At 44.5% G+C, this 16,134-nt stretch overlaps 1 protein-coding gene across 2 annotated transcripts in view; it reads right to left on the minus strand.

Annotated features, from left to right (window-relative positions):
• Nucleotides 1-11,083, minus strand: part of SNAP91 (synaptosome associated protein 91) — a 108,811-nt gene extending 97,728 nt beyond the window's left edge. The window contains exons 1-2 of one of the 2 annotated variants that reach the window (XM_084827017.1): nt 11,047-11,083; nt 9,381-9,540 (exon numbers count right to left, since the gene is read on the minus strand). In XM_084827017.1, coding sequence (XP_084683143.1) covers nt 9,381-9,510 — 130 coding nt within the window. In that variant the 5' untranslated portion in view covers nt 9,511-9,540; nt 11,047-11,083. Of the gene's footprint in view, nt 1-9,380; nt 9,541-11,046 lie in introns of those variants that run through there. The other variant, XM_084827018.1, reaches the window with a different exon arrangement.
• Between the last annotated feature and the right edge of the window lie 5,051 nt (nt 11,084-16,134).

Below are 16,134 nucleotides of genomic sequence, written 5' to 3' on the forward strand. Positions count from 1 at the left end.
GTGTAGTGGTGAGAGTGTTGAACTAGGAGCCGGGAGATCCGTGTTCTAGTCCCCTCTCAGCCACGAAGCTCACTGGGTGACTTTGGGCCAGTCACAGACTCTCAGCCCAACCTACCTCACAAGGTTGTTGTGAGAATAAAATGGAGAGGGGGAGGATAACATAAGCCACCTTGGGTTCCTTGCAAGAGGAAAAAAGGTGATAAATGCAATAAATACAGTCAGGGCCAGAAATATTGGAACAAGGATAACTGTTTTGGCAGTTGGCCTCTGTACACTACCACACTGAAGTTGAAAGGAAACACACCCAGATGGGAGCGAAGGCAGGACTTTCAGCTGTAATTCAAAAGGTTTGACAAAAGTGGGGCACTACCCATTCAGGAAGGACAGCCAGTGGCATACACACACACCCATCGTTGGTGGCTCAGCAGTAATGGAACGAATGGCTGACAAGCAGCTGCATGGCCAGGTGTGGCCTGTTTCCTGGGTGCCCCATGACCAATCAAGCAGAGAAAAGGCCTGGAGGTGGTTCTGAGGGTCACATTTGCATTTGGTAGCTGTTCACTGGAACTCCCAACATGAGGTCCAAAGAGGTGTCCATGCGAGTGAAGGAGGCCATCATTAGGCTGAAGAAACAACATAAACCCATCAGAGAGATAGCAAAAACAGTGGGAGTGGCCAATACAACAGTTTGGAACATCCTGAAAAAGAAGGAATTAACTGGCAAGCTCAGCAACAGCAAAAGGCCTGGAAGACCACGGAAGACAACTAAAGTGAATGACCGCAGAATTCTGCTCATGGTGAAGAGGAACCCTTTCATAACATGCTCTGACTTGGATTCCTGCATTGAGCAGGGGATTGGACTTGATGGCCTTGTAGGCCCCTTCCAACCCTACCGTTCTATGATTCTATGACTCTATGACATCTAGCCAGGTCAAGAACACTCTTGCAGAGGTAGGCATGTCACTGTCAACATCTACAGTCAAGAGACAGCTTTATGAATGTAAATACAGAGGCTTCACTATGAGGTGCAAACCACTGGTAACGCTCAAGAACAGAAAGGCCAAATTAGCCTTTGCCAGCAAACACCTAAAAAAGCTTGCCCGGTTCTGGAATAAGATTCTTTGGACTGATGAAACCAAGATTAACTTGTACCAGAATGATGGGAAGAGAAAAGTATGGAGAAGGAAAGGAACAGCTCATGATCCAAAGCACACCACATCATCTGTCAAACATGGTGGAGGCAGTGTTATGGCATGGGCATGTATGGCTGCCAATGGAACCAGGTCACTGGTGTTTATTGATGATGTGACTGCTGATCCAGGTATCAAAGGTGATCCTTAAGTCTGAAATGATGTTGGTTTGTTCCATTACTTATGAGCCACCAACGATGGGGGGGGGAGGGTGTATGCCACCGGCTGTACTTTCTGAATGGTTAGTGCCCCACTTTTGTCAAACCCCTTGAATTACAGCTGAAAGTCCTGACTTCGCTTCCATCTGGGTGCGTTTCCTTTCAACTTCAATGTGGTGGTGTACAGAGGCCAACTGCCAAAACAGTTACCCTTGTTCCAATTTTTCTGGCCCTGACTGTACATAAATAAATAAAAATCTGTGGCCACAATCTAGAAGTTCATTTTATTAGCATATCCATATTCAGGACAGGTAATACACCGGGCAAATAAAGTTTGCTCCGCTACGCAGATTAGAAATACAAAGGGTTAAATCCCCAGCACAAACCAGCATTAATCCTAGTCACCAAATGCCAGTCCAAATGGCACAGAAGTCTTGCATTCCTTCCAGAGGGCAGTCTAATCTCAATAATTTAAGAGGAAGGGCTCCTAGAGCTATGTCAGTAGCCACTGAGATCTACGTACAAGCAAAACAGCTTGGTGCATTCTATTATGCAGCTGCTAATGCCAACAACAGCCTCTCCTCTCCTCCTTCAGGCAACTATTCAGTAACTACTTCTGTAGCACAGCCTTTCCTGAACCACCTTACCCTGACCTTTCCTGCTTCTTTACTGCCATCTGCATTATTCATGTATCAATCCTATGCTTTTTTTTTTTGGCTGACAACCTGGAGGCTCCTTCTTCAATTCTTCTCACATTACATTATGTACTTTTGGCACCAACGCTTAATACTTTTAAGCCAGTTTTGGGTGACTTCTGCAAATTCATCATCTATGCGCTGCTTTCAGCCACAGGAGATCCAAAACAAGGCATGGTCTTGAGAAACAAGGAAATACTAATGACTGGTGATACACTAATCATTACAACAGAGGATAAGGAAGAAATACAGAAAGAACAAGTATATTACAGGTGACCCTGGGCAAGCACAATGTATCTGTATGCCCCACCACATCACACCTATGACTCTGTGCTTTGCAGAATCCCTCCCAATAGAGACGAGGCTGCCCAGTGTCAGAGAATGGCAGGTTTTGCCATCATTGCAACAGTATCCAACTCCAGTTCTCCACAGTAATAAATATTAACCATTCATTCCTGTGGGAGAAAGTGAAAAGACACACATATTGGGCTAGCTGTTACTGGTGATGCCCGTAACATCTACTAGTGTAGTTTGCCCTTTCACCCACTTGCACACTAAAACTGTATCTTAGATTGCAGCCTCTTTACTTTCTTCTCAATTGCACTCAATGGCAATACATATCATGACTTAATTAGTCAAGATATGCACAAACCTTGGGCTCATGGGCTCTGTCCTCACACTATCTATTCCCTTCTTGCTGTGCTGAAATTAACTATAGTTTCTTGTTCTGCCTGAACTGGGAAACTATGCTTATAAGGATCAGAACAAGCCAAGATCTTAAACCATTGCCTGAAGTTAAATTACATCAAAATTTTACAAATTTGATCAATATGCATAATTTACATAGCATTGAAAAATTCAGATTATCTGTTCAAAAAATCTTAAGCTTTGTGCTTTAGCATACATTATATACCCTGGTCATCATTGCATAATAAAAATAAATAACTCTATGTTCCCGGTGAATTTTGGCTGCAGTCTCAAGGTTAGTTACTACTAAGGCATAATTCTCACTGAGCCTACAGGTGCCATTAGTTTCTCCCCCTGAATTAACATTCAGGCACCAGTGTGTGTATTCATGGGCTTGCATGTAAAGAAGTGGTACTTTTCTCTCTTCTTTTACCACAATCTGCCCCTTTCAAAAATATTTTAATGCATCTGTCATACTGCACAGAAGCTGCTTTTGAAAATCTATGAAATAGAGGTGTGGCTAGGGTGTATGCATGTGTGTTCGTTCAAACGGTTTAGAAAAGTCTCACAGCACACACACATTTCCTTGTGTATTTACCTGGATCAACACCAACCAACGCTTCACTATGCTGAATGTATTCAATTATGTTGAGGATACTTTCTCAGCTCCTCATTTTCTGAAATTACATGCAATGCTGAATCATGCTGACTTTAGATTACATCCTCCCTCAGTGTTAACTATTCATGTCTCAAGCAAAATCAAAATGGTCCCTCCTCCCTCCCCCCAGACAGGGTACAGAGAAATAATGCACATGACCATTCTCAAAGTAGCATCTGAATCATTGATTTGATCTGCTCCTATTGAGTCAGTGACCAATCTAATGATTTAGACTTGACCAAATATCCCACCAAGCAACTTGAATTCAGCATCTACAAAAAGCCCATTACTACTGATAATTTTGCCGCCGCCATTCATAAATCCAGGGGCAACAAAGCCACAACTACTTCTAAATCTCAGTAAATGCAAAAAGAGAGCAAGTAGGCAATTACTCGATGCTATCTTCTTACCTAGAAATTCAGCTGGGGCAGATGTTCTGGCTCCCCGTTTTCACACCAGAGCCAAAATTTGTGTCTTGGCTCTGCATTGCTAACAGATTTTAATTCCAAGACACCAAAACAAGCCATTCGTAGCCTCAGTGGCCTATTTACTTTGCTCTCATGTATTTCCTCTACAGCAGGGAAGTGAGGCTCTCTGGGGAATTTCTGTAGAAGTCCCAGAAGTGTTCCTTCTATCACATATGCATCCATTTCATTATGTTCTTGCCTTTTCCAGTACCAACAGCTAGATAGAGTAAGCCAATTTAAACTTTTTACTGTTCTTTTCTGAGAAAGATGTTCCAACCAATGGACTACAAACATGCAAGTCAGGACACGCTAAACAAGAAGTGCCTGAAAAGATTATATGCACTTTAAAGACCTTCCTTGTGTTTAGCTTTGTTTGTTTTTCAAGTCATGCAAGTCTCACTTTTTTCCCAACACTACATATCAAGTTTAAACACTGTCCCTTTATCAAATTGCTTTGGTGCTTTCCCAGAATATCATATTCAGACACTGTCCCATTAGATATAAGGAAAAAGATGTAATTTATTATTATTATTATTTATTTCATTTCTATACCGCCCAATAGCTGAAGCTCTCTGGGCGGTTCACAAAAATTAAAACCAAACAACACACAATAAAACAATTTAAAATATATAGAACATTAAAACCACAATATAACAATACAACCACAATAAAACCTAGCAGCAGTACAGGAGTTTAAAATACAGATTTAAAACAGCAAAGATAAAAATTGAGAAAGCTAAAATGCCTGGGAAAATAAAAAGGTCTTCACCTGGCGCCGAAAGGAGTACAATGTAGGCGCCAGGCGAACCTCACTAGGGAGCTCATTCCAGAGCCGGGGTGCCACAACAGAAAAAGCCCTCCTCCTAGTAGCCACCCGCCTCACTTCCTTTGGCAGGGGCTCACGGAGAAGGGCCGCTGATGATGATCTTAAGGTCCGGGCAGGCACATATGGGAGGAGGCGATCCTTCAGGTAACCTGGCCCCAAGCCATTAAGGGCTTTGAATGTTAACACCAGCACTTTGAATTGGGCCCGGAAATGGACTGGCAGCCAGTGCAGCTGGAAAAGTACTGGCGTAATATGAGCTCACAGGCCAGTCCCTGTTAACAATCTTGCTGCCCTATTTTGGACCAGCTGAAGTTTCCGGACCGTTTTCAAAGTCAGCCCCACGTATAACGTATTGCAGTAATCCAGACGAGAAGTTATCAGAGCATGGATAACTGTAGCTAGGCTATCTCTGTCCAGATAAGGGCATAGTTGGTATACCAGCCTAAGCTGATAAAAAGTGCTCCGTGCCACTGAGTTCACCTGTGCCTCAAGTGACAGTTCTGGATCCAAGAGCACCCCCAAACTATGAACCTGATCCTTTAGGGGGAGTGCAACCCCCTCCAGAACAGGTTGAATATCACCTAGCCGGGCAGACGAACCACCCACTAACAGTACCTCCGTCTTGTCTGGATTGAGTTTCAGTTTATTAGCCCTCATCCAGTCCATTACCGTGCCCAGGCACTGGTTCAGAACAGCCACTGCCTCACCTGGTTTTGATGAGAAAGAGAGGTAGAGCTGGGTGTCATCCGCATATTGATGGCACCTCAGCCCACACCTCCGGATAACCTCCCCCAGCGGTTTCATCTAGATGTTAAACAGCATGGGGGATAAAACAGAGCCCTGTGGAACCCCATGGCACAATTGCCATGGCACAGAGCAATAATCCCCCAGCACCACCTTCTGGAATTGGCCATCCAAGTAGGAGCGGAACCACTGTAGTGCAGTGCCTCCAACTCCCAACCCTGACAACCTATCCAGAAGGATACCATGGTCGATGGTATCGAAAGCCACTGAGAGGTCCAGGAGAATCAACAGGGTCGCACTCCCCCTGTCCCTCTCCCTGGGACAGGGAGATGCTAATGCTACCTCCAAGCAGGGAGAAATCCGCAATGGATTCAAATGAGTTTGGATTTCTATGAATCTGACCTGTGGATTCCACAGCAGACTGGCTTTTTCCGAGTCATGAGGATTCCACAGACTTGTGGATTTTTTTTTTCTTTCTTAACTTTTGGGGGGGGGGGATTTGTACAAGTGCACATTTGCAAATGAATGAAATCCTCGTACAAAAAATCTGATTCCATCAATGAGCAGATGATGGCATGAAAGACGCCTGACCATCAGGGAAACAGACAGAATGGATGTAACAAAACCTGTACATCCCTACCCTCAAGTGCTAGAAAGGCAAATACCTTAAAAAAATCAACTTGCCATAGGTAGCAAAGACAAACACCTTGGAGTTTCACTACCCATACCATGGTAGGCTAGATGCTGCTCGGACATCTAGAAGCGGAAGACATTACATTCCTATAGTCAGGATCTCTGGGTTGTGTCACCCTGGATCTATTTTTCTTTGGACTTCAGACCTGGCAAGGAAGGGTTTAACAGCACTTTGAACCTCCTCCTCCATCCTATACTTTGCGGCTAATAGAGGCTTCAACTGGTCCCACCACTGCTTTTTAAAGTAAGTGCTAGAAGCTTCACACATTCCCAGAGGCATCTTGTTCTCTTCCAAAGCATTCAAAGCCCTGAGAGGTGTCAGCTGCGGCTACACCACCTTGGCAGTGTGGCAACTATCCAAGCCTTCTAGGCCGCTGTCCTACCCCTCACTGCCATACTGTGCTCCTTACCACTGTACCGGCAGCTGTGGTCAGGTTATCCACCAACTATCCTGCCTGCTTGTTGTTCTTGGGAAAACAGGAACTGCCTTCACTGTTCCCGTCCCCCATCTCCATTCCGGAGTTGTGTCCAAGGGATAGGACCCTGGTCAGTAATATTTTTCTTCATGCTGTTCTCTCTATTCCTTTGCCTTTTTTAATTATACAACACAATGGCTTATTCAGGAACTTACATATTTTCCCATAACCTGATCGCAATTCTGCCTTGTTCTTCTCACTCACAGCTTTAATCACATTTTTACCAATGTATTGCTCCCCATCCCCCTCAACCACATGCCCAACAGCTACACAAGTAATTGATTACTTCAATCTTCAGTACATACTTTTTCATTTTTTCAATGCATACAAAGTAGAAACATGCATCCACCCTCAGGCAACATCATTGCAATAGTCTGAGTTATTATACAACCCACCATCCATCCATCTCAGTATTTCCGAGGCCACATATCAAGGTAAGTTTACTTGAAATTTTCATTCAAGTCATTAGTACTAATATTTATTTCCAATTAAATATGTTTAGGATCAGAGTGACTATTTTTACCTCATGGGGGAGCATGGTTTATTATCTTTGCATATTAGGGTTCAATATAGATGAATAATCCTGCTGTGGAAACTACTAGTAAGGACAACAGCTTCAGAGGCTGCCATCAGTTCAATAACTTTTATATCTATTAAAGATGCCACAACACTGGAAGACTGGATATGTTTAAACTTTAAAAAAATGATACTTATCTTGTCCTTTGATTTTTCAGTATAAAATAGCTACCGTGAAATGTGGTCCAATAGTCAAACATTAGCAATAAAATAAATTGGAGAAGGCTAAAGTTGAAAGCATCAATCATTGACAACGAAGTTGATAGCTTACAACCTCAACATTACCTCTGTCTCTATAGATCTGCAGGGGCAAAAGAGGATACAGTCACAGCTTCTCCCATCCCACTCCTTTCCAGGTCTAATATTTGAAGTTTCAAACAGGCTAATAATTAAACTATGCAGTTTTTCTCTTCAGAGTGATTATATCAAAAGAACTACACAAAACCTAGCTGAGCGCCACAAGACTAACAGTGTGATCCTATTCTCAACTTTTGTCTGCTAAGCAGGGACAGGGCCACTACTAAATTCTACTGCACCAGTAGAAGCCTGTGCTATGCCAGTGTGGATTTACACCAGTCAGATATTGCCAAAGCAAGAAAAAAATCCAGGTGGCAATGGAGGCAAAGAAGAGGTGCAGGGCTTATTTCAAATCCTGTCCTTGTTCAGAGTTGGTCTCGCTCCTAATGACTTCATAATGCTATGCAAGGAAAGTGGGTGCCATAACTAACTACATTCCTTACTGGAATCAATAGGGGGCCCCAAATGCCTCATACAAACCACCACTTCCCTCTCCCATACCACCACAGCCACATGAGGAAACAGAATTCCAGTCACAACAGCCATGGATATGTAAGCCCCAGCTAATGAAGCATGACATGGAGCTATGTCACTCTGTCCAAAAAGCTGCAATTATACCAATTCACAGCTGGAAACTTTGGGCAGCCTGTTCCCTTTCATCGAAGTTGCCAATCACTGGAGGGAAGACTTCACACAAATAGCCAGGCAAGCAATAAGAAAGTAGGAAGGGCAGGTTCATAATACTTGTTCTGGGCAGCTTGTGGCCTATGCATTCGTCATACAGGCCTACCAGCTTCTGGCCTATGGAGTGTGATTAACCACAGCTCTGCTCCTGTCAAAAGAGTTGCTTGGGCTGGCAGTGTTTGGGCTGCCAGGGAAGTTGCATGTCCGACTGAGAGAATCCCCAGTGCTTGTGGCTGCAGGCATCATTTGATGTCCTCCTAACTTAGTGGTCCATAGAAGACTGATTGGAGAGATGCTGGAAGCTCTTCCTGAGAATATCCTTGTGTCATGTGTGTAGGAAGAGGCGAGGACAGGGTTCCATGATGTCATCATGGCATTTCTACCATTGTCAAATATCGATTGGTGTCTTCTGTTCATGGATACTGTAGAAATGCTGGCATGCAACATCATGTTTAGTGAGTGACACTGGAGGTGCTAGGGACATGGTGCAAGTGGCTGGCTGTGTAACTCAGGAGTGGGCAACTTGTGGCTCTACAGATAACTTTGGCCTGCAACTCCCATCAGCCCTAGCCAGCATAGCCAATGGTGAAAGATGATAGAAGTTGTTATCCAAAACATCTGAAGGGCCACAAGTTGCCCACCTTTCGCATATGCAACAGTACAGCAGAAATTGCACCGTGGCCAAGTCATGATGAATGTCACATGATGTGTGACATTTTTTAAAATTTGGCATAGAACAAACTACAGAAGACTCCTGTATTGAGTGAGGCACTGGCCTTCCACCACCTTTTCTATGCCACACCCCAAAAACACACAACTGAATCATACTAACTAGGTTGCAGTGACCAAGAATCATTCAGTTTTGCCATGATCAAACCAACCTCTATGCAAAGATAATCTTCACATTAGATCAAGTCAAAATATCAACTATGGTCTCAAATCAGTGTCCAAAACATGACTACAATATCTTACTGCTTCCTAGCATTCACATGCCTTCTAATCTCTATGATAATCATCTGTCCTAAAACCTGAAGGTCAAAATGAGGAAAAATAAAGTGACTGAAGCAATAATATACCCTCAGACAATATACAGTAAAAAAACTCATTTTCTTGAGCCTCTCACATAATCCTTATGACTGGAGGAACCAATTATCCAAGAGACAGAGAATCTAAAGAGCCCTACAGCTTTTAGCCCCAGATATGAATTACTTATATAAAGAGATGCTTACAGTCCAGGTGCTTTTTCTTGGGGCCCATCACTTCATGTGTGGTTGCTTTGCAGACAGCTCTAGCTACAGCCGATCCTGTAACACTGTACTGAGCAGCTGCGATGCGATCCGTCAGCGTCTGACCCGACATCTTCGACTAATTCTAGGACTGCTGCCACTTCTACAAGGGAAGGAAAAACAATTGAAGGGATGATTGTTATTAGTAGTAGTAGTAAAGAGAAAAAGAACACTCTTCAAAGAGTTAACTACCAAAAGCCTATTTCTAAATCCTGGTTTGGTTCTTTCCAAGTTCACTCCTTTCACCACTCCCTACCCTCACCTCCCTGGTTGTGTAAGTGTTTGAACTGCAACAATATCCAAGAGAAGGTGCTCAGGGCAAGTCAGGGTGTTTTAGCCATGGAGGGAGGTGGATGAAGAGGAAATACCCCTCCCCCCAAATATTACATGAATTCCAGATGGGGGTGGGGGAGAAGAGAAATATTCCTTTCTCTCCTCCTGCCTGTGAACTGCGTCCCTGGATCTGTATGATGGCGGTTACTGCAAACCACCACCTATCTCATCTCCCTTGTTTAAACTGGGCTGGGGAGGAAAAGACACCCCCACACACACACAGGATCTCGCAGCCAGGCCTTCCTGACGGAGCCTCCGGAGGGCTCAGATTATGAATTAAATAGCTAGGCTCCAATGCGGCCCCTGTCACCGCCGCTTCCCCCTGCTGCTGGCTCTACTGCAGGAACGGGTTTTTCGCTCTCCTTCTGCCCTGCGTTTCCACCTCTCTAGTGGGAGATTATCATATCATTGCGCCATGCTGTGCCCTCTCAGTGCCTTTTCCCACTCCCCAACAAGCTCCTCCTTGAAGACAAGAGCAGGCCGCCCGTTCCCATCAGCCACGGGAGCCCCACCCCGGTATCTCACGCCCCAGCCACCCCCTACCCACCCACCCAGCAGCCCAAATTTGGTCCTTTGCCCTACCCTTTCCAAGCCTCTTTTCTCCTTCTCCTCGCTCTCTGCAATGCAATTCTCCCCTTTCCAGTGGGGACGAAATGATACCAACGGCTGCTGCGTCCGGTTATTCTTTCATATCAGCGTCGCCCGCCCTCCCGCCGGATGCTGAGGGCTGCCAAACGCCCAGCAAGGCCCCCCGCCCCCCGCCCCGATGTTAAAGCGCCCAAGGCGGCAGAAGGAGCAGCAGACCTGTCAGCGCGTCCGCGTCCTACTGGCGACTGCCGCTCCTCGTCCTCTCTCCCTCGCGGTGCTGGCGCTGCCTTCTGCTCGCGAGGAGGCCACCGTCTCTTCTCCTATCTGCCCCCCCCGCCCCCTCTCTCGCCCCCGCCCGCCTGGCTACCCGCTCGCAGCTGCGCCGAACCCCCCCTCCCCCCGTTTGCGCCGGCCGCCTGGCTCCAGTGCGCGGGAAGGCGCGCCTAGGGCGCACTCGCGGCTCCCTCAGGCGCAGGGAGGGGCGGCGGAAGGGAAGAGATGCGCTAACGGGGCAGGGGCGCCGTGCGAGCTCTCCGCGCCCAGGAGCCGCCGCTATTTCTAGCCTAATCCCCGCTTGCCCGCCCAGCAGCCTAATCCCTGGTGCGGCCACAAGCCTTCCCTGCGGTAGCAGAGCGAGGAGGAGGATGCATGTATGCCTGCGTGCAATGCCCAGCCCGCGCGCACGCACCTCTCTCTCGCTCCTCTTTTGCTAGCTCTTCTCGCTCGCTCCTCACGGGGCCTCGCAGGTTTGTGGCTTCTTCGGAGTCAGGTGACTCGGAGCAGACGAACCGGAGAGCCCTCTAGGGGGCCGTAAGCCTGGAGAAAGGCCCCCGCACTCTTAAAGGGGACACCCCGCTCAGTCAGCCGGGGGATTTCCCACCCTTGCCCGCGATGGAAGGAATACTGCGCTCGGCTAAGCGAGGGGCGGGTTCCGACGTTGTCCTTAGCCAGGTCTGGGTGGCCCCACGGTGGAAGGCGCCCACCCCCCTTTTCTGGAGCGCTGCTCTCCCAATTTCTGTTTTAGTGCGCAGATTTCTAATTTTGGTTTAGCTGTGAAAGTGTAAAGCAATTATCTTCCTTTTGATTGTAATTTCTAAAACGTATGTGAAAATGTTATTAAATAACTTTGCAAATTCCAGCAGGAGCATCTGTTTTCTTTGCTGTTACCTGGCTCCTTCAACGTTGTTCAATGCTCATGATCAGCTTCTATATTACTATTACAGTTAAATATTTTTAGCTGAATGTAACTAAATGGATAAACAGTTTCAATAAGGCTGCAGTCCTAAGCATCCTTTCTAGGGAGTAAGATCCATTGAGCTCAATGGGCAATCGGGTAAACATACTTAGGATTGTCTTGCAAATATGTAAATAAATAGTTCTCTTATTAAACATCTCCGATGTAAGTAGCAATGCATCTGTAAATGTTTCCCAACCATTTAAGTTGTGCTTCAATTGTATTATAATAATGTTAGATTTCATATTTATTCTCAAACATCTTCATGAGCTTAATTACTATTACCTGTGATTATCAAAGCAAGGGGTCAGAACTAAAAAATAGATAAAGGTGTATTATTATTTTTGCAGTCAATTGAACAACTCTGGAAGCTCATTAAGTCATGAGTGAAACAGTGTGAGGGACATGTTGGAAAGATGTTGATGCATCTAATTAGTCATACTATTAATTATACCTGAGTCAGTCACTCTGACTCAGGTACTAGGTTTTCCTCCAAGTGTCTTGTTCTAGCATTCATGATATCAGGCTTTATAGCTTGCTTATTGTTTCAAATGGATTTCAGTTATAGTAAATGTTGTACAGGTACAGTTATGTTGTGGCTTCTCATTTTTATGACCTAGCTAAATGCTGGTCACTATGACTGCTCTGCAAGTGTTAGGCTGGGATGGACAGGTTTTCCTGCCACAACAATAAAGTCCCTGAGTGTTATACTTGACTTTTTTTCTCCACTGAAGTGAATGGCAGCCATGTTATTTATGCAGGACAAAACATGTTCGTGAGGAATCTTTCCTGGTCCCCCAGTTCTACTGTCTCTCTCCCCTACACACATACTCACCTAAATTTCAAATTGTACCTTCATATCCTTGTTCCATAGAAGTCACTTCTATGGAAGTATATAAAAGGGCTGCATTCAGAAACTGGGAGGAGGGAATGAATTCTGCCCCATCTCTGACACTGGTTACCTAAATATCTGAGTTAGGGAGCAGGTTTCCCTCCCCTATAAATGTATCTGATATTGTATTCTTTTGTTGGACTTCATGGAATGCATTGCTTTGTATAGGAGAAAACAAGCTGGCTTCAGTTACAGACAGAGATGGGGCAACACTTGCTCCCTCAACCCAATGCCAGATGCCCTCCCAACAATTTCCCCAATTTAGTTTCTGATGTTAGCAGATTTGCTTTGTTCTGTGGGGTGGGTCAGGAAGGCCAAACTGCACTGTGGTTAGGATCGCCACCTTCCGTGGCTCAGGCACGCTGCCACTCTTTGCTACTTGCTGTGAAACAGGGGAGACCCTTATCATCATCTCTTGGTCCTCCTCCAAAGAGGTACAGTTCCTTACTTCCCTGCCTGTCTGGGAGCACTGCAGATGCTGAATGGAGAAATGTGATGAATTTATCCATCCTAGGAAAAGCATCTCCCTCAGCTGTAGCAAAGCTTTAAATAGAGCTGCTCCTGCTGCTGAGGGAGGCAGTGGCTTTCCAGAAACAGCAACCATTCCAGCAGCCATGTTCAAATATAGCTTTATCCATTTTTTAGTTCCGACCTTTTGCTTCTGTAATCACCAAGAAGCCCACTGCTCCCCTGCCTGCCTGCCTGGGTACCAGAGATCCCCTAAGTACCCAGCCCTAATTCCTACTGGAGTGTAAAAGTCTTACTATTTTTCATCCAAACATTTTAAAGGTTTTGTTGTAACTCCATTATAGTACACACCATAGTGTCACTTGCTGATTTGAGTGAATTTGAAGACTGTACTCATGGTAACCAAGGTGTTACCATGTTCTTTGGATTTTGAATGAATGAATATACTAGCGATGTTCAGAAATAATAGCCACACTTTATAGGAAGAGCCCTGCTGGATCAGACCTATCTAATCTAGCATCGTGTTTTCCACAGTGGCCAACAGGATGGCTTTGGGAAGCCCACAAGCAGGATGTGAGGCCAATAGGCTAGCCCTTGCCTGCCATCGTTGCAACTGATATTCAGAGAGTCATGCTGCCTCTGATCCTCGAGGTAGTTGGTAGCGTTGTTGGATGATCCTGGGTTCTAATATGAGGAAAGGAGAAAAACCTCTTGCTATCCATTTTCTCCACACCAGGAATAATTTTATACACATCTTTCATGTCCCCTTTCCTTTTTTTTGTAGCCTAAAAAGCTGCAAATGTAACCTTTGAATGCAGGGGAGATGCTCCAGCACTCTCATCATTTTGGTTGCCCTTTTCTGCAGCTCTACACAATATCCTTTTTGAGGGGGAGCATCCAGAAGTGAACACACTATTACAAGGGTGGTCACATCACAGATGTATATAAAGGTATTACACTATTGGCAGTTTTATTTTCAATCCATTTCCTAATGATTCCTAAGATGACATTAGTCTTTTTCACAACTACTACATGCTGGTTTGATGTTTTCATTGAGCTATCCAACATGACTCCTAGATTACTTCCGTAGCGTGCTAAGTGTGTGCTAAGATTTCTCTGTGTATATGCTAAGATTTTTTTGTGTGTATCACTTTACATGTAGGAAGTTCCCTGATGCAAGGTTCCTAGCACTACTGATCAGAAGGCATTTTGCAGCTATTCCATCTTTTCTCCTTAACCAATTTTCCACAGTAAGAAAAAAGTCAGAAGTGGTGGGAAAACACAGGATGGTTATGAGTGGAAGATGATGATGACTGGACCTTAATGTTCCATGAATGAGGCAGAGTGATGGTGCTCTAAATGCTTTGTCAGGAAGCACTCCAACTTGCTTCAACCACAGTGCCATTTTAATGTCCATTCACACAGTTTGCAGAGAACCTTTTGGAGTTCTTTACAAATTTTGTGTTTTTTTTACCATTCTGAATAATTTGGTGTCATCAGCGAACCTGGCCACTTCAGTGCTTAACAATAACTCCAGATCATTTATGAACAAGTTAAAAAGCACCAGTTCTCCAATACAGAACGGGGCGGGGGGGAGGGATTTTCATTGTGAGAACAGTCCATTTATCCCTGCTCTCTGCTTCCTGTTCTTTAGTATACTGATCCTTAGGAGGACCTTGTTATCCCATGACTTTTGAGTTTGCTCAGAATCCTTTGGTGAGAGATGTCAAAAGCATCTTGAAAGTCCAAGTACACAAATATCAGATCACCCCTATCCACATGCTTGCTGACATGTGCAAAACATTCTAAAAGGTTAGTGAGACAGCAGTTGCTTACCTTTTCAGAAGCTGCGTTGATTCTTCAGCAAGATTTGTTCTTCCATATGCTTGATAATTTTATCATTAATAATGCTTTCCACTAATTTATTCAAAACAGATATTGAGCTAATCTGCCTGTAATTTCCTGGATCTCCCCTGGATCCCTTTTTAAAAATTAGTAATTGGCCACTTTCCATTGCTCTGTTAAAGAGGTCAAACTCAGTGACAAGTCACATACTTTTGTTAGAAGACTGCAGTTTCACATTTGAGTTCTTTACAAACACAGGTGCATACCATCCAGATCCAGTGATTTGTTAATTTTTAATTTATCAGTAAGGCCAAGAACTTCATTTCTTATCACCAATATTTGCCTCAGTTCTTCAGACTCTCTTCTGAAAAAGTCAACTCAGGAACAGATGCCCTACATGTTCTACAATGAAAACAGACATAAAGAATTCATTCAGCGTCTCTGCAGTGTCCTTATTCTCCTTTAGCATACCTTTTATTCCCTTGTCATCCAACAGTTTCCTGCTTCTGGTGTGTGTGTGTGTCGTTCACATTAATTATTTTAGTGATACTCTCTTCAAATATGTTTAGTATCTTACCTATTTATGAACAAACTTCCAGTGCAATTGTAAGCACGTTTACACAGAAGTAAAACCCTATAACACTTTTTATTTCGAGTTTGATGCTTCTCCTGCCTCAGGCCTTTGGCTTTATTGATTGTTTCCTCATGTCCACACACCATTGGTCCATCTAGCTCAATATTGTTGACAGTGACTGACAGCGGCTTTCCAGGGTCTCAAAAAGGAGTCTTTCCCATCCCTACCTGGAGATGCTGGGGATCAAACCTGCATACAAAGCATGTTGTCCACCACTAAGCTACAGCCACTCCCCTTTTCTGAACATGTTGCCTACACTTGAACATCTAAAGCGAGGCAGTGTGGCTAGAGACATAAGAATGCAGCTAGTTTCCTTCCATGCCAGCAGCAGGCATCCTTTCCTCCATCTTCATGTTAACAGTATTTATTCATGCTTCTCCCAAGGCCTTATGGGAGTTTTTTCACAGTCAAATTAAGCTTGTATTTCCCTCATTGAAGCTGTACTATGTAAACTAGCCATGTATTGTTATATTCACCATCTACAGCAGAGGTAGGCAATGTGGTGCCTGTGGGCACCAATGTGTTCACACACCCCTTTCTTGGTGCCTGCTAAGGTGCCCTACCAATCCCATGCTGCTTTTTTTTAATGAATACATTTTCTTACTAAGCAAAGTGAGGGCCGCAAGCTGCTGCCATCTTCATTTTCCATAAATGCCTCTGGGCAACATCATGGGGCTCAGATACATTCTTAGGAAATGAAATA

Source organism: Heloderma suspectum, chromosome 1 (assembly GCF_057233095.1).
Source record: "Heloderma suspectum isolate Gila_16-S chromosome 1, 16-S_ref, whole genome shotgun sequence".
Taxonomy (NCBI): Eukaryota; Metazoa; Chordata; class Lepidosauria; order Squamata; family Helodermatidae; genus Heloderma; species Heloderma suspectum.